Source organism: Desmodus rotundus, chromosome 2, assembly GCF_022682495.2.
Source record: "Desmodus rotundus isolate HL8 chromosome 2, HLdesRot8A.1, whole genome shotgun sequence".
NCBI classification, from domain to species: domain Eukaryota; kingdom Metazoa; phylum Chordata; class Mammalia; order Chiroptera; family Phyllostomidae; genus Desmodus; species Desmodus rotundus.
In genome coordinates this window covers 147955097-147979675 of record NC_071388.1, presented here as the reverse complement: position 1 = coordinate 147979675, position 24579 = coordinate 147955097, and the positions used below count along the sequence as shown (strand labels likewise).

Here is a 24579-nt window from a genome sequence, read left to right as displayed (position 1 = left end):
GTGGACAGGGCACATTTAACTAGCTTACAGATGCCCAGTCAGTGGGACGGCTGAATTCTAGCCCTGATCAGTGGACTCCAGGGCCCTTCTGTCTCTCTAAGGACCCTGGGCTGGGGTTGAGAACAGGCACGGATCAGTGGGTATGAGAATCCTCTCAGAGCTATCCTCACCCTCCCCTCTCCCCATGCCCACCTCTAATTCTAAAGTCTGATATGCCTCCTCCCTGCTTCCCCCACACCTCCACTTAATGTCTCTGGTTGGCAGTTCCACTGACAGTATGGACCAATCTAGGAACTGTACGTGGCAGTAAGTGTCAGCCAGGGTGGAGGGGAGGAACAGTCATTCAGATGTCAGGAGAAAAATCAATGTTGAGCCACTGCTAATAACAGCCACTACTGTGCCTCCTGGAAGCTACCAATTTAGTATTAAGAGATGAGAGGCATCTCAGCACTGCCCAAGTCCGAAAGGCCCACAGGCAGCCAGCAGCTTCGATACCACAGAAGCACAAGATGTCTGTCGTCACGCATCTCACCGCACCCAGACAGTACCTGCTATTTCTCTTTGCTCTTGCCCTGGCATAGAAGGCTTCGTAGGACTTTGGTTTCAGTTCAAGAGCCTTGGATGCAAATTCCTCTGCCATGCCAAAGTCCTGGTGCCGACAGTTAAACACATGAGTCAGAAGAAGCAATGAAACGATTACAGGCAACTTTTTAACAGGAGTCTTGCTCTAAAGGTCAGCAGAGAATTAGGACATAACTAGAGAGAGGAAGGTAAGTTTGTCTTGCTGTTCAGTTTCATGGTTAGGACAGAGTTAAAACTTATTAACATTTTTAAGAGAAGAATCCAGTAGACAAGCAACAGTAGGTGAAAGGGAGAGAGGAGGACAGTGGCGGAAGGGGGACCCAGCGCGCCACCGGGGTCGGCCTCCCAGGGCGCACGGATGCTCCACCCACTCTGACAGGAAGGGGGCAGCCTGTGTGGGCAGGTCCACAGATTTGGTGGTGGGAGGATGAAGTTAAAAAATTAGAACAAAGAAGAACTGAAACGAATCTGCCGATTATTAGTTACAAATTAACTGAGTCAGCTAGTATTTATTACAAGTTTAACAATTACTGGCACAACTCCTAAGCAAACATAATAAGCCCTACCAGGGGTGTCCAACCTTTTGGCGTCTGCACCACACTGGGAGAAGAACAATTGTCTTGGGCCACACATTAAATACATTACAACAGTAATCACAAAAAAAATCTCATAATGCTTTAAGTAGAGTACGGATTTTGTGTTGGGTTGCACTCACAGCCAACGTGGGCGTGTGAGGCCCGCGGGCCCAGGTCGCACACCCCTGCACGCAGACGGTGACATATTTAAGTTGAGCCTGATCCCATCCTTTCCTTTTAAATCTGGCGATGGGCCACGCAGGACAACGCTGGCCACACACAGCTGGGGAGGGGTGCAGGAGCGGTCTGCACTGAAGCAGAGGAAAGGACCCCCAAGCGCACCCTCTCAGCATCTGGAGCGGTGGAGGGGGACAGCGATCGAACAACGTCATCCCAGAGAAGCGCCAGGTTCACAAATGTGCACGCGACTGACAGGAGGTCCCAAGATTCGGGCTGAGGAAGGGCTGGCCTTCACCTCTGTGAAAACATTCCATCGCTAAAGGATGGGAATTAGGGGGCTCAGCTCACATTTGTTTTTCTTCGGCAGCGAGACAGATTGAGATAGAGGGAAACTCGTAGATCATTGAAGGGTCTCATGTCCTCTCCGAATCCTTCTCGAGGAAACTTCCTTAAGGCGTACTGGTACCGCTGGGCTGCCTCTTTCATCTTCCCTTTCTAGAAGCCAAAAACCAGGCATTCATCCTTTACCAGATGCTCCCAGATGAATACGCTCCTATACCCTGAAGATCCTGGAGTTACTCTCCTCCCACCGCCAAAGCCACGGGAGCACAGTGGAAGGGTCCTGAGGAGGAGGGGCTGTAGCCAGAACCAGGACCAGAACACTGAGCCGCGCAAACGCTCGGCCTCACCGTCCGCAGTGCGCACCTCCGAGGGTAAGCAAGACGCCGGCCGTACAGGGGGCAGCTGTAAACTGCCGAACTGGAAACTATCGGTCTTAACACATCAGATTATCTTTTTAAATATAGTTCTGAAAACCTTTCCATGAATGCTCTCTCATTTTATATCTCATTTATATCTCATAGTGACCTTTTAATGCTAAGCCCAATAGAAATCAGATGAAAACATAATGCAGGTAGAGTCTTGTGGATAAACCTACAGCTTGCTGTAGAATAATAATGTTTTCTTTTAAAAGGAACAAAAGCATGGGCTTTAAAAATCAGAACAGCACCGCACGTCCTTTTCAAGGCTAAAGAAATCCATGTAACGTGCTCAGTCAGTGCCGCGCACAGCGGGGATGCAGTCTGTGGAACATGGCCTGGCGTTTCTAACCTAATTGCTACCGAAACTCACATTACAGCCACTTCAAAGCCACCACAATACACACTCTGAACTCAATTTCAAACTGATTCCCAGCCAGGAACCCTGCTGGGTCATGCTCTATGCCTATTTATTTATTTATTATTTCAAAAGAAAAGGGGAAACATAGCAAGTGCAGAAGCCTCATGGTAAAAAGGATGAAAATGCGCATAATCTAGGGTTTTGTTTTTAGAAACTTTTAATTCTGTCTAATCACAGAAAGGAAAGAATCCTGATCTTTGTAAACGGCCCGAGCACCTTTTAAGCCCGGGGTTGGCAACGCACGGCGTGCAGGCCAATGCGGCTGGCCTGCGTCCGCACAGACGGCTGGACCGGGGGCGGCTGCACTAGCCTGTCGTGTATCTGCCGGCGGCCTCCGCACCGCAGCTCCGAAGCTGGGAGTGGCAGAGACCACAGAGCAGAGCGCAGAATGTTTGCTATTGGGACCTTTCTAGTCCAAGTTTGCTTTCGCTTGAAACTGATGTCTTCTTTTAGAAAACTTACTTTAAAGTCAAATTTATTCATGTGTAGATCTAATATTTCCATTTCTAAGGGAAAATGGAAAAAATTTAATTCAGTCTCCTGAGTAACTATTATATATCACTTACTGTCTTAAGTAAAAACATCTGTAGAAACAGTTTCAAATTCTAAAAGCTTATAGATACTAAAATAAGATAATCAAGGCTCGGGAGACTTAATGATTCTTTGCTTCTGAAAATGTTTCCAGAATGTTGCTTTCCCGGGCGTCTCACGACTCCACGCACTGCTGAATCTCCTGTGGGATGTGTTAAATTAGAAGCAACTCTGCCTTCACCTCAAGGCCTCAGGCCCTAAGTCAGTTACAGCCACAGGGATTCGCTCAGAAATAATGGTCCTTGAAGACAACGAGAGTGCTTTCTACCTTGAAGACTCTGCCGTTTAGGATATTACAGCCTGGGCGTGAGGCCAGGTCAGCATCTCTCGGAACTTCTATTAAAGCTGCGCCACGTGGATTCTGTGCAGGGGCTACATCCCCTATACACCAAACTAAGAGGCTGCTCGCAGGCCATTACCACATCATAGAAAAGGGTAAAACTACTTACTTTGTACAACATGTTTCCTTCCTCCATCAATTTCTGTAAAAGTATAATCAAAATATCAGGTTTGGAAGTAGCCATCGCCCAAGCAGCATTTCCTGCAAAACAAACATGTGATCAGAGGGACTCCAGCGGCCGTGGGGGAATGGTGCCCAACACTTCCATGGCCACACCACTGCTGGGACCACACGCAGCAGGGGCCCAGCTGCAGAGGACCCCCCGCTGTGTGCCCTGCCAACCTCCGACCCCAATGCAACCAGGGCAAGGGAGCCGGCCCCAAGGAGCGGGCTTCCCTTCTAATCTGTGTGAGGCTGAACGAGCACCCAGGGGGGTAACGGTACCAGCACAGTGTCGCTCTGGTGAACAAGTACTGGGAAACTAATGCAGCGGAGCGGCCATGGCCCAGCCCTCCCTCTGGGTGGGCATCTGGGCTAAAGTCAATTGAACCAGGCTTCGAGTAGGCTCCTTAGTGTCCTGCTGTGCCCACCGCCGCCGGCAGTGAAGGGGTCTTACCCTGCACTGCACAGCACAGTCTACCATTCCATCTATTCTGAAATGCCTCCGCTTCAGCTCTTCTGCCCTCCTCCCATCACTCCCGCTCTCGGCCCTCCCGGCTCCTGTCTACATCCAACCTCCTCCAGTCCACGGCCGTCTCCATCCCTCTTCTAAATATGTGCAGTGCAGGCTCAACAGCACAGACTTGGACGTCCAACTGCTCAGGTCCAAACAGAACTCGGCCCCTGTACGACCTATGGAAGCTATGTACCTCCTCTGTGCCTCTGTTCCCTCCTCTGTATCACCACCTACTCACAGGGTAGGTGAGTACTAAATAAGTTAAAACATGGCACTGCGTAGAAAAGTTCCTGACACTGTCAACTGCTTAATAATATCAGCTACTATCATTATCTTCATCACGGCCCCTCCCCAGAACTGCTGGTGGCCGGAGTTCTGCCCTCTCAACCAAAACGGTGATGTTCTGCTCGTTGTTCCCCCACAAGGGCTAAAGGGTGTGTCAGTCCCAACCCACACAGACGGGCTTTCCCCACTCAGCTCTCTCCACCCCAACCCTGTGTCTAATGAGCCCCTTCTTGTCTCCAGTGAGTCACACACCTTTCCCTGTGCTGGGGTTGCCATCACCCCACCCGCCTGGCTGTGCTTACTCCAGGGCAGCGGCTCTCAGACTCAGCTGTTGCTAAGGCACCTGTGAACCTCCTACTCGCCCCCTGCACCCCCTGGAGTCCATGGGAACTGCCCCGGCGCGGCTCCTGGGCATCCTGAACATCCCGCAATCCTAGACTGTCCATCAGCGCCAGCCTCTGCTCCCTACCCACACTGACAACAACAGTAGGAGCTGTTGCAACATTTTAGGTGACTGCGACTAAATGAGTGTCACGGAAGGAGAAAGAAATCTCCAAACATCTGACTTCTTCACCTGGGAGCAGGCAAATATGTAGGGTCCCTAACATGCTCTAAAATCTGAAACTGACCCACCTCTCACTACCAAACTGAGTGTTTACTGACCTAACTTGGCTCCTTTTCTCAGCAGCGCAATCACCACAGATGTGTTTCGACAGCCTATGGCTCTGTCCAGGGGACGCATCCCGCTGTGGTCTACGTGCTCAATCACGGCGCCCTTCTCAACCAGGTACAGCACCTGTAGTGGGAAGAGAGGCGTGAGGAGCGGCTCTGGGCAGGAGGCCTGCCGCTGGTCCACCCACAGGGCGCTGGTGTGGGAGCGTTTCTTGATCTTCGGTGCCTCTGCCCATTAGGATCCTGGAATGGAAATGAAGTTGACAGACGACAGAGCGGAGAAGCTGCAATCCATACCGAAAACCCGCTCTGTTAAAGGGCATTTGATATCAGCAGTGAGGCTCCCAGGAAGGGAGGTGGTGTGTCCACACACTCCTATGTCGCAGACGGGTAAATGCACATACCTGTCTCATCCCACCTCCCCGGCCACAGGGATGAGACACGGCCACCTTTCCATCTCCAGTCACTCGGGAGGCACACTGGGCCCCGGCTCCAGCAGGCTGGAGGTTACGGCAACAGGCGCTGCAGAAACACGCAGACCCGCGCAGCCTGGGCCCAGCCGGCTGGACAGGTGGGCAGCTCGGGATCAGATGGGGCCGATTATAACTCGTTTCAAGGCCAGGAACGAGACCTGACTATTGGGACTGTAAAGATGGCTAGGTGGGGCCCTGGTCCAACAGCTGACGTGATCTGATACAATAGCTGTCACAGAAAACAGCGGGGAAACCATTGGCCACTCAAACCGCCCCACTTACTGAGTAAGACGACTGCAGCCACCTGAGATTTTCATGTGGATCCAACGGGTCGACCTTATCGGTCCACCTGCTGTTCACTGTGACAGTACAGGGACAGACACCCAGAACGTACTGAAAACACCCACAACTTTACGACAAAATCCCAAATAACCCAACATAAAAATGGGCAAAGGATCTAACAGACGTTCTTTGCCAAATACAACACACAGACGGCCAATAAGCATGTGAAAAGATGCGCACTGTCACCAACCATTAGGAAACACAAATCAAAACGACCGTGAGCTGTCACCTGACAGAGTTAGCGTGGCTGTTATTATTAAAAAACAGATCTATCAAACAGAAACTAATGTGTCGGTGAGAATGCAGAGAAGCGGGGACCTTGTGCTCTGTTGTTGGGAATGAAAATGGTGCAGCCACTCTGGACACGACATAGAGGTCCTTCAGAAAAATTGAAAACAGAATGACCATGTGATCCAGCAATTCCACTCCCGGGTCCATATCCAAAAGAATATGGGCAGATCGCGAAGAATTTGCCCCGTCTCAATGAGATACTTGCACACCCCGTTATGCTCACAGCAGCACTATTCACAGGAGCCAGGAGGTGGGGAACGTAAACGCCCATAGGTGGATGGGTGGGTAAACACAACGCAGTAACTGTATACAGTGGGCCACGTATTCGGCCTTTCCAAGGAAGGAAGTCCCGCCACAGGCTTGAGGACATTATGCTGAATGAAGCAAGCCAGACACACAAAAGGACCAATGCTGTGTGGTTCCACTTAACGAGGCACTGAGGGCAGACACACTCAGAGACACGGAAGACAGAATGGGGGTTTCAGGAGCGCGGGAAGGGAGGAATGAGGCAGAGTTGTTTGATGGAGGAAGAGTTTCAGTTTTACAAGATGAGGAAGTCCAGACACCAGTGTTGAACTCTTCACTGAGAAATGGCTCGGATGGCACGTTTTACGTTGTGCTATTTATCACAATTTTAAAACAGGTACTAGAATGCTAACTTCCTTCACATTTTCCTAATGTTGATAGGCTACAGGATGTGGTACGGTATATAAGCTGAAAAGTAAAAGTGTAGGTATGTGAGGTTCGGTTCAAGAGCTGTTGTTGAAAACCGATGTTAAACGCCATTTACAATGTTCAGGAAATGGGGACCGTTTAACTCTCATATCGCTGCCTCCTAAAAGCGGCGAGGCCCAGATGTGCAGGGTGATGACGGCTTGTGCTCCACAGTCTGCAGCTTCCAGCGACAGAATACCTGTCTCTCCAGGTAACCCCAAGGTTAGGCACAGTAAATATTCAAAAGTACAGCTCTGGAGGGGCTGAACCGTCCTCCCGGGCCTGCTGGGCACCAGAGAGGTGGCTCCCGACAGGTGCAGTCTCTGCCCTGAGACGCATTTCGCAGTGCTTAGCTCCATAAGGCTTTACCCTCACACCTCAGCCGACTTCGGCGTCGGTCAGACACATGAAGCCAGTGCCCACAGCATCCTAGATGCTGCCGTATTGCTTTAAAGACAAACCAGCTAATCATTTGATTAGCAACCTCTCACATATACACACACATACATATATGGGATTTTTAAATGATCTATGAAGGAATTCTATTTATATGGATTGTAAGAAAATTAAAGTACACATGCTTGTGTGTGTACACACATCATGTATGTGTATGGTGCACACAGTTTGTGGTCATGCGGTTTTAAGCTTTTAAAAGTCTATTAAAGTCTTTACTACAATTCTGGAATAGACTGCATGTCACAGAATTAAAGAGAAATAAAAACACCCTGCAACACACACATACACCCTGACCCCACTCAGACACAGCCCCACACACACTCTGGGTGGTTCAGGTCTTGGGTTTCTGTGTGGCTCCGGCCCTGCACACGGGGCGGGCGGATGAGTGTGACCACCCGAGGCACCTACCGTCTCTGCGTCGCCATAGAAGGCCGCCAGGTCCAGGGGAGTGCGGCCATTCTTGTCCATCTGGTCTATCTCGGCTCCTTCCTCAACCAGAAACTGGACCACTGTCCTGTGACCTTTCAGACAAGCCCAGCTTAATGCGGACAAACCCTCTTTGTCCAGAGAAGAAAGGGTGGCACCTGAAAGAGAAGCCCAATCAGAGAACGTTAACTCAACCAGACAAAGCCCAGACAAAGCCCAGACGCAGCAAAGCGTTTCCCCAGGGCCAACACCTGGCCTGAGCACGTGGCCAGCAGGTGCGTGGAGTTTGAAGCCAACTTGGCAACCCGGTCATCGCTCTGGAAGCTGAGTAACGGGTACATGGACTTCATTACCCAATCTCTCCACTTGTGTGTCAGTCAGAAAATCTCCGTAACGAAATGCCTTTTAAAATTTGAGTCAGAAAGTACTGAGACTGCTAAAGCTTTGTGTTCGCCCAAAAGAAACCCGACGCGGAGCAGACGGGCACCCACTACCTTGTGAAAGGAGAAACTCCACGGTGCTCACGTGCCCTTCGCAGGCGGCCACCATGAGGGCTGTCCGGCCCTGCTTGTCGCTTAGGTTCACATCGCAGCCGCGGTCCAGCAGCACTCTCACGATCTGAAACAAACGCTGCAAGTTACAGTCTTCCTGCTACATTTCACACCGTGTTCGCTTCACCCAGGCAGGACTTCCTGCTTTTAAAAGTAGTAGAAGGACTCTCTTCTTTTGAAAACCCACTAAGTTGTGTAACCGGGCGGCCTATAAACATTTTCTGTTGCGTTCTTTTGAACACAATCTCCTTCCAGACGTACGCTTTCAAACCTTGCCCAAACCACAGACACGGGAATTTGGGTGCCACAACCAAGCAATGACCAGGCAGGCACGCAGGGCATGTGGGATGACTGGGCAGAACTAAAAGGAGGTGAGTGATGGTCACGGGTCCCCACGCTGGTGCTGGAACGACATTCCTGTCTGTAGTCAAGGGCACAGGGCTGGAGACGTGGGGCACAGGAAAATATTCACCCACCACACCCCAAGTCATCTGCTCTTCTAAGGCCCAGAGCTTGGCGGATGGCCCCATGTCCACAGAGGGCGATTTTTAGCAGAGCTTCCCGGAAGAGAGTCTCAGAGCTCAGGACGCCGCCTCTGAACAGTGCCCATGATGACTGGGGAGCAAAGCAAGAACCTGGAGAGGCGCCTCACACAGCCACCCCCCCAGTGGGAATGGCTGTACACAGGGGCAGCCCAGACTCTCTGGCGTGACTTCATATCACTACCAGAGGAGGGGGCGTATTCCCGTTGCTTTCTTGTTCTTGATACACTAACAAAAGTTTCCAAACTGCCCCTGCCTTGGGAAACAAACCAGGAGAGAGGCTGACCAGGGCACCATGTAGAAGCTGTAGGGTACAGAAAACGTGGGCTGCACACCAAGCTGGGAAATAAAGGGAGAAAAGCCAACATCTTGGTGGGAGCACTTATCGCTCCCACCCACAGAGCTGGCAAGAATCAGGACAGACATGATGCCATGATGCGAACTTGGGTCTAGAAAATTCTTCCTGTAATGAACATGGTAAGATCCATTCATTTGCTTGTTGCTTATGTGTAACAGCCAGGTGCCAGGCATAGGGTAGGTTCATGGCCACTGCTCATGAAATGAAGGAAATGCCTGAACCGCTGCTCTCAAGGATCCCAGGTTCCCCTGAGTGAAAGACAACGTGCCGCTCACAGAAGAAGTGAACACACTGCTGGACCACAGGGAAGACGGGGCCTTATCCAGAGAGCACAGCAGGACCACCCTTCTTTCAAGTGTAGTGGACCAGTTGTGCACACAATCACACCAACGACAGAAATATCACAGCAAGTCTTCTGTTACAGTGGGGGCCACCCGCCCCACTTCCCTCCCCAGGGAACAGGAAGCTGTGGGGGGCCCTGGCCTGGCCTGCCTGGCTCACTGCGCCACCCCGCCCAACGCACACCTTCATCCAGCAGTCCACAGGCACAAGCAGAAGCGAGGCCACTGAAAACAGGGCTCAGGGGAGCTGCGTGTGGGCCCCGGGGAGAGGGGTGAGAGTGGACTCTGCCCCCACTCACAGTTTCTGAAGCACTCAGGGGCCCACTGTGTACCTGCCAGTGCCCTTGGCGCGCCGCGCAGAACAGAGGTGGGACCCCTCTCCTGTTGGTCCGGGACACGGCGGCTCCACGCTCCAGCAGCAGCTCGCACACCTCCAGCTTCCCTCGTCCCGCAGCGGCAGTCAGGGCTGAAGCAAGTCACGGGGAGGACAGTCTGTTAGGATGTGCTGGCCCCAAATTCTTCGACACTCCTGCCATTGAGAGGAAGGGCTCCACCTATCAGTGCCCCCACCCCCAAATCCGGGTGAGCTCTGTGACCAAGAGAACAGTAGAATTGATGCCAGGCCAGCGTCTGGGCCCAGGTCCTAAGAGACGAGTGACTTCTGCTTCCCCAGAACAGTCATTCTTGGATTCAGACAGCATGCTGTGAGGAAGCCAGGTGGCCCTGGGGTGAGACCCGAGGGGACAGGAGCCGAGGCCTGTGTGTGGCCGACAGGCCCAAGTGAGCTCTCCGCAGACAGCCAGCAAACACCACCGACCGCATGCACCTGCCCTCCTGGAAGTGCATCCCCAGGCTGAGTCTGCCTGCGCCAGCTGAGACCGTGGGAGCAGAGATGAGCCCCCATCTCTACCTGGCCGGCGCAAACTGCACGTTCTGGAGTCACTAAGTGCCTGTCTTATGGTTTATTTTTTTTTTACAGCAAGAAATAACCAGAACACAGTACAACACAAACACAAAGATCAGTATTACTGTCCAGTCTGGCCCTTACCCGAAAGTCATAAATTTCATTCAACAAGAATTAATAATTATTGAGGCAGTACGGAGCATACCCTATCATTCCTGCCTTTATGGAGCTTAGAACCTCTGTAACAAGCCAAGACCCGAGATTAGGGATGTCAAGAAAGAGAAATCAGGTCACAGAGGGCCCCAAGTGGCTGGGCAAAGGGCCCAGTGCGATCCGGGGGGCAGTGAGCTGCCGGCTGGCAGCCGTGGTGTGGTGGGGAGTCAGCCACGGGGAACCGTGGCATGCACGGTAAGAGATCACGGAGCAAAGCCTCACCCTGTACCCTCACATCAGCGACTTGCCTCCCCGCCCCAAGTTGTGATTCTTAACAGGGAGGGGTGTTAAAAAGAGGGGTTCAGTTAGAAGAGGGGCCTCAACTGTGTCACGTGAATCACTGTCCAGAGGAAGGGACAGTGGGTTCTGGGGACAATCCCAGGCCAGACCACAGGCTTTCAGTGGAAATGGTGACAGGAAGGAAGGGTCGAGTGCGGGGTTGTGTCTCTGTTCCTGCTGCCCGCCTGGGACACCTTTGTTTTCAGATGCAGCCTCAGGCTCACCAATTCCAGCTTTCAGGATAGATGAAGTGTTCCTACAGATCAGTGAGCATCTCAGTATGAACACAGGAGAAACACAGGAACAGACCCTTCACAAGGGCGAAGTCCGAATGTCAGTGAACTTACTATGACAAGTGCCCAACCTTATTACTCATCCACGCAACTGAGAAGTGGCGGTGGCACGCCGGGAATGCTCATATGCCCCTGGTGGGCGTGAGGAGTGGGCGCCCGACCTGCTGACACTGCTGGGTGAAGCTGAGGATGCACACGGGCTACCCCCAGCACCCCGCGCCCTGCGGACATGCGCCTGGGGGGGTGTGCCCTTGGAGTGCGAGAGAGACACGTGCAGCCGGGCTCACAGCAGCCCCAACCCGGAACAACCCAGATGGCCATCAACAGTGGAATGCATCTGTAAATTGGGGTACATCAAACAATGGGAGGTCACATGGCATCGACAATAAATGCAGCTAAATGCAGCACAGTGGGTCTGTTTCACAAACTAAACATCAATTCCAAGAAACAAAACGCAAAAGCACAGAACAGGGTGACTTTGTTCACACGGAGTGTGGAAACTGGGCACCGCTGCAGCAGTCCTGGAAGAGGCCCAGACGTGGGCCCCGGCTCAGTACCAGTCCCTGCGTCTGCACTCTGCTCTCTGGGCTCCAAAGACCAAGGTGGCCAAGTACTCAGGAAGCACTTCCCACAGGCAGCCCCTCTCAGAACACACTGACCTACCTGCTCCAACTTCCCAGCAGTCCGGCCATGGCTGAGCCCCGAGGGGCCACACACGCATAGAAGGACGCAAACCTGACACCTGGGCCTGATCAGTGACAGACAGCAGTTCCTCCAAGGAACACAGAAGTCTCTGCAGCTCTTCCTGAGGGTCACAGTGCACGGGGCCGGTGACTTCACCTCTTCACATGTCACAGAGAGGCACCCACATCTGCCTGACAGACTACCTGAGCTCTGTTTCCATCCAGGGGGCCCTGCACTGGGGAAGTGAGGAAGGCGGGGGCTGGGGAGTGGGGAGCACACCAGGCAGCCCTGCACTGGGGACCTAAGGACGCAGAGGTCAGGCTGAGCAACGTGGGGGAAAGCAGACCCTCTCCTTCTAAGAGGGCAAGTCAGCTCTGGCCCTCGGCCCCTGGAACCGGGGAATGTGTGACAAGGGTGGCTTGTCATTGGCAATCTTAATAATGCTTTCATATGCCTATTCTAAGAATTTCTTATGACCACAAGAAGAGTCACTTTCAACAACAGGCTGCCATCCGTGATGACTGATTTTCTCCAGACGGTATAAACCGGGACAGAATGCAGATGCGAAGTGTGAACCACTGGGGATCTTGACGGCGGTGCCATCCTCTCTGTACAAACAGGCTCCCCGTCACCGATTTCACCTCTCAACTTGTAAATAAATGATAAACAAATGCCAGAAACAGACCGGAATTTATATCAGATTCACACATTGGTGCATTGGGGTGGGGGTGGGAGGTTCTCATATCCACAGTGTTTGAAACCCCGTGGCCAAAGCGATCCTGTCTGCACTCTAAGAAGTCGGCACTAAGGGGTCCTGGTCCCGCAGCCCTGGGCTCGCCCATCACAGTTCATCCCTGCCATGGTGTTAATGCTAATGATGTCTACACCACGGGGGCACTTTCATACACATTATCTAGATGGACCTGAACATGACCCCTGTGAGTGGCTCCTGCGATGGAAGATCTGGCAGTGGGTCACACCACCTGGACCTTTTGCTCCTTTGCGACCTTCCTCCAGTAAGGCTGCCTCTGCCCTCCCCTCCAGCTGTAGCTGCATACGACAAGCAACAAACCCACATGCTACAGACAGGGGCACGGCCAGCACGTGTTTCTGCAGAGCACTGTGGAAAGGAATACACTTAGGGCTTCCATTCGATGGGGCCTGAAGCAGCTGATGCACCGTAACCTTCTGTTCTCCGTTATTTGGTCAGCGAGGTTCGTGGGCATTATGAATGAGCCCTTTAAGTGAGAGTGCCTGCAGCAGCTGCTGCTGAATTCCTGCAGCAGGAGCACATCAGAAGTGACAGCCCTGCACTAAAAATAGGGCGCGGTGCTTTAAGGAGGCGCCAGAGAAGCAGAGGATGGAGCAGCTGACAATCGGAGGAGAGCGCCACCCAGGCCTGGCGACAGGGATGGATGCCCTTGGCCTCTTCCTTCGTGGCCTGACTTACTGTGCATTTAGTGAGGAACTTCTTTCTGAGGTGAGAAAGCACAGGCTGTGAGAGTCTCAGAGTTTTCTCAGGCCTGGGACGATCACATTCTGCCCACCCGTTCTAATGGTGCCCTCATTTGCACAGGGGGCCAGTAAACAACAGGACCTGCTTTCCTTCTTCCACCAAGACTGGATATTTTTGGCTGCATCCCCCAGGACCCCGAGGCTAGGCTGCATCTCAAGTGTCAGCAGCTGCAAGGATTCAAGGATACCATATTCGGAAAAAAGTGAGACTGAAGACTAGTCAACTGCATGCTTAAACAAACAAAACCCAGGCAAGCCTGTGCTCTGGAATTCCAACTATTCTGCTTAAAAGGCTGACCTCTGAGCTGACCACCAGACTCTAATGAGGGTCACTGGTCAAAAACGGGAGAGGAGACCTGGCTGGCGGACAGTATGCCCTGGCAGCGGCGTAAGGCTTGTTTTCTGGCCAGCGAAATTCAAAGATGAAGGAGAAAGTCGAAATGAACACATGGTACTTTTTAGGACTCAAATCGGACACAATTTCTTTTACTTGCAAAATCCTTAACAAGATGGCACTACGGTAATTCAATGTCCACGAACGCAAATATCCGTCTCTGCCGATTGTAACTTTACCGCAGCACCACTGTCCTCTGTCTTCAGAGCGCGAGTACCTCTGCCGTGGCAGATACTCGCTGTGAGAAACCCTGACATGCAAGAACACGAAGTTATGGAGGACATCGGTGAGATATGATTCTTTGTGAGCTGGATCGTCTGCAGGAATCTTTGACGTATTAAAGTGCCCCGGGCGAAGATGTGACTTACTAAAACACACCTGTCAACTTGCCAGGAATACAGGCATCCCACCGACAGGGCTGTTCATGACATGTCATCACAGATCTGTCACACAGACACACAGGGACAACCTGTTAAGCCTCTACTCCATACTCCTCTGTCCCCAGTTTGGAGTCACAGAGAGAAGGGTGACAGGTCAGTATCCACAGAACGCCAGATTCCTGATGGCAACCTCTTCATACATTACACACTGATGACCCAACGCACCGACAAGGACGAGCCAGGCACGCTCCGAAGCAGCGTGCGCTGCGGCAGGGCCATTCCTGCAGGCCAGGCGGCCGAGGGACGGACATGGGCACAGGGGCTCAGCTCCGCTTGCACTGTTTTTATCTGTGCTATTTATTTACTAATATATGGCTTTTCCCATCACTTACAAAAATGAGTGGAAAATAACAAAAAAGAAAAAAATGAAACTGCCCAAGTAGTATAAACAGCGGGGTTCTCATAAACGTCATTGAGGTGCAGCCAAGATGGAAACCATTGAATGTGACAAACGCAGTGACGTGTGAGCCTCAGGTGAAGGCTCACAGGACAAACCCCATTCAACTGTGAAGGACAAGAGCCAAGGTAAAAAGTGTGCATGAAATGCTAAAATGCTCAGCTATTTTATCTGAGCTAAAATATAATCAGAGCCCTGACTGGTGTGGTTCAGTGGGTTGGGTGTCGTCCCGCGAACCAAAAGCTCGCTGGTTCGATTCCCAATCAGGGAACATGGCTGGGTTGTGGACCAGATCCCCAGTTGAGTTGGGGGCATACAAGAGGCAACCGATTGGTATTTCCCTTGCATGTCGATGTTTCTCTTTCTCCCTCCTTTCCCCTTTCTCTAATAATAAATAAAATCTTTTAAAAAATAAAAATGTAATTAGGGATTTCATGATTTTTTTCAAGCCTTGCTTTATTAGACATTTCCTGGAACTACCACTGAGGAAGGGAGGCTCCTGTCAGAGAGAAGAGCAAACTTCCTGAAAGCTGTAAATCCCCTTGTGCACCCAGAGCAGCGGTGGTTTGATCTACTGTGCAACGACGTGCAGCACAGAGAAACACAGCGAAGACGCTCCCACTGAAACAGGTCAAGGCGCCGGGCAAGGAACCGCTGAGCAGCCTCCGCACCCCAGCCCTGCTGGAGCCCCTGCTGCCAGGGCCCGGCCACCCCGGACCTAATGAGCAGGAAGCCAGCACTGCCCACGTGCTCTTGGAACCTCACAGGCCTTCCTTTGGAGCACCTTCCTCATTGCTCTCCCTTGGGCAGAAATGTCCCAGAGGAGCCTGCAGGGGCAGGCGGGAGGCCGCTGGCTGGGGTTGAGGAGAGGGAATCTGCGGTACAGAGCAACAGGCAGCCATCAAGCAGCAGGTAAACAAAGGCAGGATCCCTGCCTCCGCCACCACATCAGCCCACTTCCCACGTGCTGCCTGAAAAACAAGGCAGGGATCACACCTGAGGGACAGGGACACTCCTGGCAACTTACAAGTTCTAGTGTAAAAACACGCTGTCAGTCTCTGTGCACAGATTAAAGATCGAAGACGAGCCTTAGATTACCCAGGAATTCTTCAAAGAAATAAAATGTGCAATTGCCATTAAACAGGACTTCACGTGCGACCAAAATGCTTTTCTGTTCTTCCCACCTGTACAGTAATTGCAAAGTAACTATGATTCTATCACTCAAGACCAAATGCATCATATCAATTAATAACATATTAACAGCCCTGGCTGGTGTGCTCAGTGGATTGAGCATCGGCCTGCAAACCAAAGGGTCGCCAGTTCGATTCCCATGCAGGGGAGAAGCCTGGGTTGCAGGCCAGGTCCCAGTAGGGGGTGCATGAGAGGCAACCACACACTGATATTTCTCTTCCCCTCTCTCTCTCCCTCCTTTCTCCTCTCTAAAAATAATGAATAAATTCTTTTTAAAAGTATTACAATAATAATTAATATTAACAATCAACTAATCACAACCCTGGCAGAATATTACACCTGTTGAACACTTACAAACCCAAGCTCTGGACAAAATACTATGGGTGAATTCTCATTTCACCTCGACAGGAGTCTTTGGAATTAGATGCTTCTGTCCACTTTATCAAGGTGAAGGAATGAGTCACAAGAGTCACATCATTTGCCCCAAATTGTGAGGCCAGTGTCATTCAGGAGCCATGCTATCAGAATAGGAAGATCCTTACATATTTTAATAACATGCTATGACACTGCAAAGAGCTTCCTGCATGATGCTTTGTGGGATTAATTCATACATTCATTTAATACACAACTAACTTCGCTGAAGCAAGTACCACCCACCCAGTTTCAGAGATGATGAAACGAATGCTCAGAGATGTTAAACAGCGTGCCTGAGGTCACGCCGCTTGTGGGAGGCGGGGACAGGGCTGGAAGTCGGGGAGTCTGCTGGAGTCTGAGTTCTGAACTTCTGTGCTGCCACCTCGGGAAGTTTCCTTTAAAAATGTCCGACTAATCAAATGGACTATGAGTGTTGTTTTAGAACAAGAGTACAGGAAAACACTTTTGTTCTCCTGAAGAACTATTAAGCTGTCTCCCACGGACAGTAAGAATAATCTACAATAACCCCATTCCCTTTTAACTCCGGACACATGGCATCCTGAGGCCAGAACAGTAGCTCCACGCCGGGACCATTCGGACACGAAGGCGGAACATCTGTGCTGTCCTCCCTGTCCTGTCCTGACTCTATTTCTCCCTGTTCTTACGTGTATCATTTCAAATAAGCTGCTTCAAATCCTTTGAGGAATAATGTGTGCTATAAATAACACAAGTTCAATTTCAAAACAATTTCCTAAAATGTGGATGACATAAATCACCTTTCATACAGACTTTGTTCTAAAAATCTACCAGAAGATCGCAGCTCTGCGCAGCTGTCACTTCTGACGTGCGCTGGCGGTGCCCCCACTCTCGGCAGATCCCCTTCCACACCGAGCTATTCACAGCCCCTGGAGCTGCTGCTCTCCCCCCGCTCCCGGCAGGGCGAGCTCTGGTGCTCAGGGGGACGGCTGTGTGCAGGTCACCATGCAGGGCGTTTGAAGGGGCATTTTCACATAACCACTTTATACAAGTTCAATATCCGGTCTCAAAAAAGAAAAAGCAAGAAAGAATCCAAATATCATTTCAATGAGAATCTGAAAGAAGCAATGTCAGTCTTCCTGTGGGAGTACAATGACCCGTCGGTAGCCCGAGGAGTGACTGAAAGACCAAGCAACAGTTTGTGTGGGTGAAGAGGCTCCGAGCCACCAAAATGTGGATGAGGACAGGTTTCTGTGTTGAGGGTAGAGGTTTGTTTTCTAAAAAGGATTATGAAGGAAACACTCACCAGAACAACGTCTCTAGGTACAGCAACAGCAACAGGATAAAGGTGTGAAAAGGGTTCTCCTAAGGGGTCGAGCTGCCAGGCGTTTGCACCTGAGGCGCACTCTCGGTTTTGAACGTGCCCTGCCCCGCACCCTCCTCTGTCCTATCAGGCAGGGACGCAGAGGCCAGCTGACTCCTCTCATCCTCTGGGCAGCAGGAGTGGTCTCTAGAACACCCCCACATCAGGGCCCAGCCCCAGGACGCTGCAAGAGCAGGAAGGGGACAGGGTGTGGACAAACCCAGTGCCCTTAGTTCTTACCCCAAATCAATCCCCTCTCCTGTTAGGCTGACCCCACACCCACCACACTTTTTCCGGAGTCTGGGTTACACCTCCCCCAGAGTCCCACATGCCCCACCTTGTCCTTCCTCTTCCAGGGCTCCCCTCCTCTCAGGGTTCCAAGCCACCCACCTCCCATACTCTCCAAGGTTCTGTGTTAGCTTAACCTTTTCCTCCCCTTCTGAAGTCCTGGGTTACCCCTCTGTCAGCCATCCAGGGCCCTGGACTCCCCAACCCCATTGTGGGTTACCCTGTCCCTCACAGCCTCTAGGGTCCTGGGTTACCCCTCTGTCAGCCATCCAGGGCCCTGGACTCCCCCACCCTGTCGTGGGTTACCCTGTCCCTCACAGCCTCTAGGGTCCTGGGTTACCCCTCTGTCAGCCATCCAGGGCCCTGGACTCCCCCACCCTGTCGTGGGTTACCCTGTCCCTCACAGCCTCTAGGGTCCTGGGTTACCCCTCTGTCAGCCATCCAGGGCCCTGGACTCCCCAACCCTGCTGTAGGTTACCCCATCCCTCACAGCCTCTAGGGTCCTGGGTTACCCCCCTTTCATGCTTTTACATCAAGGACAATCACGAATGTCTGCCTTTGTTTGGACTGACAGAAACCTGGACTTCCGCTGACCTTACCTTCCTTAAAACAAACCCTAGCAGAGGAAGGAACGCCTTGACAAGTATTTGTGAACAATGGTGCCAGCGAGATGCTCAGGCCCTCCAAAACAATCGAGTCTCAAGTCCCTCAACTTTTCTCCACAAGATACCTTTAGCAAATTCCTTAACACAAATTCTCCACGTGCCCCAACAAGCAATGGACAAACGGTTTCCTTCCAGTCTTTCCCCTGAAATTCTGCCCTGGATGTGGATGCCAAACAATCCATTAGGTTTTAAGTTTACTTTAAATTCTTACCAAATAACAGCCCTTCCCTCTTGGAAAAAAAAGTATAGTAAAATTCAAACCAACAAAGTGTCATATCTAACCCAACCATCAGGCCCCCTGTTCCCTGGGTGTGTGCACTGTGCTCTGGGGCAGCCTTGGGTGCGATGAGCTCAGTCATCTGGGCCTGGGTCCCTGTGCAGCTCCAACAGGAAGGGCGCCTCCCCTCTAGGGGGATGGGCGGAGCCAGGGTGGGAAATTAAAACAGTGCCGTGGAGACCAAGTGAAAGTTGGAAAACATCAAGGATGACACGCAACTGTATTTCATGGCTCAGTGAGGAAACAGGTGTGAGGACCCTCTCCCCCAAGGCTGGCCCGGAAAGGCCCCGGCCCAGGTGCTAGGCCTCAGACTCAAGTTCCAGGGGTCGCCAGGTCATGTCCAGGTCTCGGACCAGAATCAGAGAACAGTGAACTGTGATTAGCACACTCTCCGAACTCAACTGCTTCGGGGTGCTGCGGGGATGGAAGGCTGCTATGCGGCCACGTAACCTACTCAATTTACAGTGGTCAAAACTCAGCCCTTCGTGGAAGTAGAGGCAAAAAAGGGGTTTTTAACAGCTTTAGCATAAAAATTACATAGTATCTATGATGACTATACTTCTTTGGAAAGTATTTGCCAACTAAAACAGCACCGACAACATAAAGGAACCCTTGCGGGAAGTGATTCAGCCACACGTCTAATCACCTCTGCTGCAGCGCCCTTCCCGGGATTCGGGAAGGGCAGTCCCGGGAGCAGCCTGCTGGTGGCGACCTACCCGTGCATAAAGCCCAGGTCTCCGGGCCTAGGAGCAGACCAGCGATATCCGCGGGACTACAGTGTGCGGACTTGGCACATCCGGGGGCCTGCGGTCAGGCTGGTGGGGCAGGAAGGGAGGGGTCATGCGCACAAAGATGGGCAGGGCCACCAGAAGCCATTCTGTCCATCAGCTGTGCCCACACCACCTTGGGTCACTAAGGACTGTGCTCTCCAAGACGCAATCCAGCGCCCTGCCACACCCACAGCACGGCTCCTTCCCCGCCGCTCCAACAAGACATGCCTCCCAACTTATTATGCAAAGTGAACGTCACCTACCCTAAAATCACATGGCCTTGTTTTCTGTAAACCTGCTTGTCCACTCAGTCAACACATCCGTGAAAGTGCCAGACTAGGCGAGTGGCTACCAGGTGGGACAGCACGAGAGACAGCCTCCCTGTCATCACAGAAAACTCCACTGGACAGCATCAGACCGGGCCTAGTCGCTGTATACCCGGCTGAGCACGGGAGGCATGGGAATTTCTGCCCTGCTGAAGCCCACCATCTGGGCGAAACAGTCTTTTATCAAAGAAGCAGCAACAACAATCAAACTTATAAGTGGCAAGTGCTCCGAAGGGAAATGCAAAATGACCTCAAGGAGTCGGGGGTGGGGAAGGCTCTGCTTACAAGACAGGCATCATTTGCACAAACACTGGCAAATGCTTACACAGAAGGGCCTCTCTACTCCCGCAGCGAGAGAGCAGCTCCGATCAGAAACAGACAGCAGGCTCACAGTCGTGAGAGTTGCCTGGAGTTTGGAAACACAGTCTGACAATTCACAACAGCATGAGGTCACCAGGTAAGCATCCAGCATCTCTGATCCGTTCAGGCCGGGCTAAGTCACATCAAACACCGGTGTGGGAACAGTAACTCTGTTGGGTCAGGCCTTCGCGGGAGCCATGACAGCCTTGCTTGTCACGGCTGTGGAATGCCCGAAACTGAGAGCACACAGCATCTGATGGGCTCTGGTCAAGTTCTGGATGCCCGGGAACCATGAGACTGAGTCGGTCTGACCCAGCCTGTGAATGTCATGAACACAGGGCCTGGGCAGGCTGCGGGGCAAAGCTGCTGGATGAGGAGACACAGCAGCAAGGCCAGCCCTCAGCAGCCCCAAGCTCTCTCCAGCGGGTCCCGCTGCTTCTCTGTCTGAGTGAGCCTGCGGAGACTCACCGCCAGACTGCAGACCTGATTTTGAAGGACTGGGCTCTCGACATCAAATAGACACAAAAAGCAAATGGCCCCAGATGCTGGGGAAAAGGGAAACTTACCTCCCTAAAACTGGTAGATAGTCTATGATTTCTGAAAGCTGTAGACTCACTCCCACAAACCCTACACTAAACACTGTTACCATTTTAGATGAGTGGCTTTAAAATCTTATATGCTTTGTCTCTTGAAACCTAAGACAGGAACCACCTCCTTTGTGATGACTTCTGATGACTCTGGGTCATCAGCGGGGAGACGCACCTGGTACTAAAGACACACAATTGTCCCTACTGCCACCATCCCCACCAGGACTGACCTGAGTGACAAGGGACCTCATGTAGGTCTGCCATTCCCTGTGCCCCCTCCTGTCAGCTGTCATCCCCTCTCACAGATGATCTGCTCCTTCCAGTCAGCACTGGGCATAACAACCACACTTTCACAACAGACAGTACGCACACTGGGACTGCAAATGTCTCCCCCTGCAGAAAAGTGGGGAAGGCCTCTGTGCACGGATTTAGTGTCCCCACTTCTGGAGTGTGGCTGTCAGAGCAGGACAGGCAGGTGGCTGTGCTCCAAACAGGGCGGCATCGCTGCACAGAAAGCAACGGGCCCTTCGAAGCCAGGCAGGTGAGCCCAAAACAGACCCAGGAGACCCTGCCTTGTAGCCCCATCAGCTGGTATTTCAAAGCCACGCTGTTCATAGCTGAAGCTACACTGACAGGCTTGTATAAACTTACAAAGTGTTCAAAGACAAACAAGGAACTGCATTATTCACACAGAGCTTCCAGTTGTTCTGTCATCTTCACACACTCCAGACAGAATCAGACCACAAGTTGTGGCTGGAGACAGACAAGCTCCATTCCCGAGTGTCTGAGACACAAAGCACCACTGACCACACCCAGGAATGAGGACCAAACAGCACCAGGAAGCGAAACAACTGCTCTCACTTCCAAGGGTCTGTAGCAATTAGAAGCAGGGCACAAAGCAGCACAGCTCACGGCCAGGGGGCCAGGGCGCCACTGGGGACGGGAATGGGAATGGGGACAGTGAGCTGACGCCCTCCCGTGCTCTCATTGTCTGGGCCTTCTGTTCCGGGGCCCTCCGGGGCCGAGTCCCAAACAAGGACCTCATGATCTGGGCAATGCCCCAAATTTGCAGATGCTCTCATTTAAAACTTCCTCTGCAAGATTTCAAAGTACAGCCTTCTTTGACAACCACAGACCAGGAAATTAGGAGGATCAGGGGGAACAGACAAGGGTGGTCATTTCAGAAGGAACACGGGAGAAAGGTGGCAGATGGGAAACGCAGAGAAGGTGAGACCGATTTTGCCGACATGCAGCCCACACAGAGCCCCCGGGGCCCCACACACCTAAGAAACGGTGCTGAACTTTTTCTTGGTGTAAATAATTTTTTTTTCAAAGTCCCTCAAACTCTTGGCTGATGAACTTCACCCTGAAGCCTGCTGAGGAAGGGCAAGAACTCTTCTACGCTGCAAGTGATCTGAAGGTTACGCTTTGGAAGGTGGGACTGAGCTGTTCCTCATCTTTTCATTAAGACCAATGGGAATCAGTGGCTTCTCTTCCACGACTCTTCATCCATCAATCTAGTAGATTCTCAAGGGGGCGGGGGTGGTGGTGGTCCTGAAATTCAGGATGGGTCATCAAGAGACACAACAGACCGCCCACACAAAGCCCTCAAAAGCAGCCCTTGTCTGGGTTTTTCTTCTAGAAAGAAAAATCATCATCAGTATTAAAGGTTGCAGATTCCCATGTGAGCTCCAGGTGTGCCGTTAACTACTACTACCACTAACCCTATCGCCACCTCGGGCACCTCTCAGCATGTGTCACCACAAGCTGGACACCTCACACAGCTTTCACAGCGGTTCTCTATCTGTCCTGAAGCGCGAGTCACCTGACACCACCTGGGATGCCTGTTAAGCAACAGAGTCCTGGACTCCCCTGGACCTGCTGAATCAGGATGTCTGGGCACGCGCGTGCTGGGGTTCCTATCATTAGGTACATTTGGACAAGAATACGTATCTTCATCACAACCCTGGAAAGCAGACACTGTTTACCTCATTTGCCAAGGAGGCAAAGTACCTGGTCCAAAGTGGCTACACTAGGCAATGATAAGGCAGGGATTTGGACCCTCTGGCTAAGCACGAAGCGAAGTCACGTGCTCTCGTACTCTGCTGCCCACAACACAGGATGGAAGTGGATGGAACTGTTTCTCCCTCAGAGTGTAGAGCAGCCTATACCATTTAAATGGGCGGGGGGAAAGACTCCGTAAAGAATTAAGGACAATATTGAAATCTACACATTTAGCCCCAAGCATAATCCAACCCTGTTTGGGGTCCTGCACTCTCCCTGGAGCCGGCACCCCGTGAGGCACCACACCAGCACAGCCAGCCACAGGTGGCAGCCCCCAGGGAGGGTGCCAGGCCCTGAGGTGCAGGCCTGCGCCCCACCCACCCCCCAAATTCTCTGAAGCTTTTCTTAAGTATGAGTTAGCTGACAAACTCTATGCACTGCCATTTGGCTTGTTAGGAAATAATTCAGAAGCAGGTGGAAACAAATCTGCCCTAGAGAGGTGGAAATCAGGAGAAGTATGTCCCCTGCAAATGCACATTCAACACTGTTGGCTACGTCTTTTCAACAATGACTTGTACCTTCAAGTCCTACACTCCAACACTGATTCAGTCCAACGGAAAACGTCAGCGCAGCATTCTCCACAGCCAGCTGACAGGTCGCCGACGGAGATCGTCATGAAGACACACTCACCTCAGGCTTCCCTCCCTTGCCACAGTGAAACACGCGTACCCACAGCAATGGAAATGGACTTGGTGGCTTGTTTTCAATATTTCAAGTAGGCCCCCTGAGGCCCAAATCCTGCTGTCATTCAACATGGCAGGCCCCAGCCTTTCTCGCATCTGCAGCATCTGCAGCCGGGGCTAGAAGTCCCTGCCCTGCTCGCAGGAGACCGTGTTGGTTAGGTTAAGGGCACACCTTAGTAAGGTATCTTGGCTGACATTCATCAGATGCATGATTTCTAGTTGACATCCATCAGATTAACAGAAACTGCTGGTCTAATTCAAATGATTCAAATTTCATATGCTTCTAGGAAACTTTTTACTGCTCATTTGGCAAGTTTTAAAAGCTTTAAGCTGCAAGTGCCTCATAGTAAAGCAACAACAAGACGATGTGCGCCCCAAATCATCCGTAAGGCGATGCGGCTAACACGGGGCCCAAACATCAGGCGGGGCCAGACCGTGAGCAATGGAACCGTAGTTACCTGTTTCTCCCCACAGTGTGTCCGCGCCATTGACGTCTATTTCATGTTCCTTTTCCAGCCCCAGCAAGCTCTGGACCACCTGTCAGGAGTGGCAAGGTGATTTAATGAGTTCTCATAGCCATATGTGCTTATTAGAGCCCTCGTGTCAAAGGAGAGAGCGTGTTGCTTTTTCACCATGATTATCTCATGCTGCACAAGGAGAGAAAATATAATGAAAACCTTTTCGAGCATAATTCATACGCTATTCACACTTTCACTTTGGGAAGGATAAAAAAAAATCTCAGTGAATTTGAGCAGCATTGTTGAGGATTACAGGTACTCAGAATTTTAATGAATTCCAGCATGACCCAGATACGCCAGCCTCATCAACAGCGGGCCCAGGAGATCACACGAAGGGCAGTTTCTGCATAAACCGCCAGAAGACGGTGACTCCATTTTCACAAGGAAAGAAGACAAGGCGATGC

The 24579-nt window shown here is 51.7% G+C and overlaps 1 protein-coding gene across 7 annotated transcripts in view; it reads right to left on the bottom strand.

Moving 5' to 3' along the window:
• TANC1 (tetratricopeptide repeat, ankyrin repeat and coiled-coil containing 1) overlaps positions 1 to 24579 on the bottom strand; it is a 217733-nt gene that overhangs the window by 3224 nt on the left and 189930 nt on the right. For all 7 annotated transcript variants that reach the window (XM_024579816.4, XM_045187354.3, XM_024579817.4 and 4 more), the window contains 8 exons: positions 24116 to 24194; positions 9907 to 10040; positions 8277 to 8400; positions 7765 to 7940; positions 5072 to 5204; positions 3557 to 3648; positions 1686 to 1832; positions 549 to 649 (listed from right to left, as the gene is read on the bottom strand). In XM_024579816.4, coding sequence (XP_024435584.2) covers positions 549 to 649; positions 1686 to 1832; positions 3557 to 3648; positions 5072 to 5204; positions 7765 to 7940; positions 8277 to 8400; positions 9907 to 10040; positions 24116 to 24194 — 986 coding nt within the window. The remainder of the gene's footprint in view (positions 1 to 548; positions 650 to 1685; positions 1833 to 3556; positions 3649 to 5071; positions 5205 to 7764; positions 7941 to 8276; positions 8401 to 9906; positions 10041 to 24115; positions 24195 to 24579) is intronic.